Source organism: Porites lutea, chromosome 2 (assembly GCF_958299795.1).
Source record: "Porites lutea chromosome 2, jaPorLute2.1, whole genome shotgun sequence".
In the NCBI taxonomy this organism is placed as follows: domain Eukaryota; kingdom Metazoa; phylum Cnidaria; class Anthozoa; order Scleractinia; family Poritidae; genus Porites; species Porites lutea.
In genome coordinates, this window is record NC_133202.1 from 7,651,607 (window position 1) to 7,655,593 (window position 3,987).

Below are 3,987 nucleotides of genomic sequence, written 5' to 3' on the forward strand. Positions count from 1 at the left end.
TACGTAGTTGCCTTGCTTGCCGGGATGATGTTGACAAGGAGAAACGAAAATAGAGCCTGATCTCAGGTTATATTCGAATAATGTTTATTGATGTAAATCAGAAGCATACTATCCACCAGAAGCATATAACTGTATTCCAATGCTGGGGTTTTATAAGGAACCAATCAAAATTTACTTCCTAATATGGAATTATCTCGCATATCAGTAGCAAATAAAAAGCTTACGTGTCACGTGCAAGGCCTTCGTGCTTGGAGCTGTGAAGGGTAATGATGAGGCTTGTATTGTGCAGTCAAAATCGACAAAAGCTAAAAATTTATTATATTTTAAGAAACGGCTCAGTTTTAGTTGTTCCTTCTTCAGGGAGATAGTAAGGAAGCTATGTTATTTACAGGCCAAAACGGTTTTGCAGATGGAGGGGGGCTCTGAACCTAAAAATACATCCTCAGGGGTTACTTTCGATTTCATTCATGTTTCAACTGCTTTAGTGGGTCGAAAAAATGCTTTGCATTTTTAAATTCTATTATTCTTTCAAACTACAGACCTCTTACCACATTTATTTTAAGTTTCCATCCATGGGCTCGCCTTCGTGGGCTTCGTTACTGTGCGATAACTCAGTCTGCAGGATATGGCAGAACTCGACGAGATCTTGTGCATGCAGATTTAACCACATACACCGCGTGCAATATGATTTGTTGTACCAGAACAGTAACGGATCCAGGAGAGGGGCCTGCCCTCCGTCTTATTTTTAGACTAAACTGAGGCTCGAAGGGCCAACAAATTTTTTTTTGGAGACCAGCTTTTCCCCTGCCCCAAACCCCCTCCCCCCGTTATCGCAAGGTCTGGATCCAGCACTACAGAATACGGGTGTATGCCCATAGAGAGGCTAAGTATTAGAAGGATGCGAGTTTTAGGTGCATTTCCAGTTGTTTTAGATGACCTTATTTCAAATTTTCTCGGGGGAGCATGCTCCCGGACCTCCCTAGTATGTTAATGTTTTACCGTTCAGTTCCCCCAAAAGAAGGGCTACGAACAAGATTACAGACAATTGCCAGTCCATTGATTCGTATATAACCTCATGCACCATACTGATGAGAAAGCAAAAGTTTAAGCAAGGGTGGGAAAACTGAGAGGTTAGGACGCCCCTGTACTGGGTCAGGTGCAAATCTCTTGGGCACAACGCTGCGGCCTGCAATGCCACGATTTTGGTGTGTGCAATACTCTTTTGTAAAAAAAGGCTCGTGTGCCTTGCCATACTCTGCATACTGGGTCAGTGGAATAGCGCATCATGTAATATCCCACCAAGTGTCCATTTTCTTAGTTTCGTTGTCATTTTTTCTTGACAAAGATCAGAACCTTTTATTCAAATACATAGTCATAGTTTTGAGCTGTAATGTTGTATACATTGCCGTATATTTTGCCTGATCTAGAAAAAAGAGAAGTTCACTCAAATGTGGGCTTATTTGCAAAATGTGAAGCCTCTTTAAGAAGATACGAAAATAAAATTAACTTTCTTCACAACAAACACAGAATTCATGCAGAATTGAGATTTTTATTTAATAAACGGATCAACTAAATGCCTTAAAGAATCTTCTACATTGAGTGTAAATTAAAATTGCGGTATCTGACAACTTTATGGAAATCCAGATGGGTGGGGGGGGGGGGGGGGGTCTTGGAAATTGGAAATCCTGAAGGGAAGGGGGGGGGGGGTTGCTCAAGCAGTTTTGGAAATCCAGGTAGAAGGGAGGGGGGTCCAAAAATATGCCTTCCATCAGGGGTGTGTGGATTTTTTCTGGAATAACCCATTCAACATTTTTCTCTTTCACTTACGTTACAAAAGAAATGGTAAACAGCTCAATGTGTCATATTGGGTAAAAGAGGCACTTGGAACATTGAATTTCATAGGTTTGCTATATATAATAAGCAGTCACGAAGCAATCACTTAAGCACAATTGCCTTCAATCGTCTTATTCCATATTTGGGTGAAAAAAATCCATGCATCTGAATTGGACGGCTAAAAGACCTCAGCATAGTTCTAAACAGATTGGTGGAAGTTAGGGGCTTTGGGGTTATATGCTTTTGTGTGCAGTGATAGCAAGAAAGCAAAAAAACTTCAATCGGGTACACCTGGCTTTGTTTGACTAAAATAAAATTTTGCGGGGAAAAAGGGCCAGTAAACAGCCATATTTATATAACATATTATAATGATTGTTATGTGGAAGTTCCATTAAAGGTTTTGCTGAGTACTGTTCTAACCCAGTGTGTTTTAATTCATAGGTTCCTGATGGAGATGCAAGCAAGCTGCAACCAAATTTCTGGGTGAACAACTTCATGACCTTATTAAGCATGCAAGACAGTGCGTCATCCACAGGGAGCCCACTGATCTGTGAACACTGTGACAGTGGCGACTCCGCAGTTTCGCGTTGCTCTGACTGCAGTGTTTTCATGTGTGAGTTTTGTGTTACTGCGCATAAGAGAATCAATGCCACCAAGAATCACCAGATTTTATCTCTGACAGAAGTAAAGATACTTGGTTCAAAGGTCCTTGTCAAGCCATCGTTTTGTTCCAAACATAAAGATGAGACACTGAAATTATTCTGTAGCACCTGCCAGAAAACAATCTGTCGTGATTGTACCATTGTTGATCACCGTGAACACAAGTACGATTTTGTGACAGATGTTGCCGAAAAAGAAACAGAAATCATTCAAGGTTTTCTTGCCAAAGCCAAAGTCAAAGAGCATGCAGTTGTTGATGGTATTAAAGCAGTCCAGACGATGAAAAACGGTGTCCAGAAAAGAGTCTCTGAAGTAAGCAAAGAAATTGATGCCTTTCATGATGAGCAGGTGAAAGCACTGAATTACTACTGTGCAAATATTAAACATGAAGTTTCCACGGAGGGTCAAATAAGAGTCAGCAAGCTAGAGAACCAGGTAGATGTACTTTCCTCTTTTCTGGCTAAGTTGAGAAGTGGCATCAGCTTTACTGATCAGGCCTTACAAGATGGAGATGATGTCAAGCTTTTGGCCATGAAAAAGCAACTAGTCCAGCAGCTTCACCAGCTGAATTCATCAAAGACCTCTTGTAAACCCTGCGAGGATGACTATCTAGAGCTACAAGTGCACCAAACCATTTGGGATATGGGGAAAATAGTAAGTGTGTGTTATCGTCTTTTTGATGCCCAGAAATGCACCGTCAGCGTGGTGGGGGCAGAGGAAGGCGTGATGTACCAAACCTTGGCTGGACAAAAAGTTGATTTGTTGCTACTTGTCAAAGACAGAAATGGTCAGAAAATAACTAATGGAGGCCATCAAGTGGAAGCCATATTATCCTTCTCTATTAAGCCAGATCTCGCAGGTGCAAATTCACCAGTTCCTGTACGTGATAATGGAGATGGGTCTTACCGTTTCCTATATCATCCCGTGGGAGAAGGACAAGTGACTTTGTCAGTCAAAGTTCAAGGGCAAAAGATTTTTGGAAGTCCCTTTAAATGGAATGTAACTTCGAAGCTTCCAGATGGATTAAGTTCACCGCAAGCAAAGAGCGCCAAACGCAAAAAGGGGAAAAAGGGATCACTGTATGACCCCGTAACCCAGTTTCCAGCTCTCAAGGAAGGCATGCACTGCTGGAAACTCAAGTTAACATGTTTTAGCGACGAGAGCAAATGTGAGCTGGAAATAGGGATCACTTCTTACACACTTTTTTTAGGCGAAAAACAAACAAAAGGGGCCTGGCAGTATAGTTCACGCAAGCAACCAAAGACCAGTCGATCAGATGGTCAAATTCCCTCCATCACTTCTGTTGAAAATAATGATGTGTTCATTGTATTCCTTAATCTGGAGTCAAAGAAACTTACAATCTACAATGTTCGAAGCAAACAAACTGAAATCTTTGCAGGGATTGAAGGGGATAATTTCTCTCCTATTATTAGGTGTGACATGTGGCAGCTTAGGTATGGAGACGAGCAGTATCCAAGACTTGCTCTTCAGTAG

The 3,987-nt window shown here is 41.4% G+C and overlaps 1 protein-coding gene across 1 annotated transcript in view; it reads left to right on the forward strand.

The window, feature by feature from the left end:
• LOC140925542 (E3 ubiquitin-protein ligase TRIM45-like) overlaps nucleotides 1-3,987 on the forward strand; it is a 15,139-nt gene extending 11,152 nt beyond the window's left edge. The window contains exon 3 of the mRNA XM_073375481.1: nucleotides 2,275-3,987. Coding sequence (XP_073231582.1) covers nucleotides 2,275-3,987 — 1,713 coding nt within the window. The remainder of the gene's footprint in view (nucleotides 1-2,274) is intronic.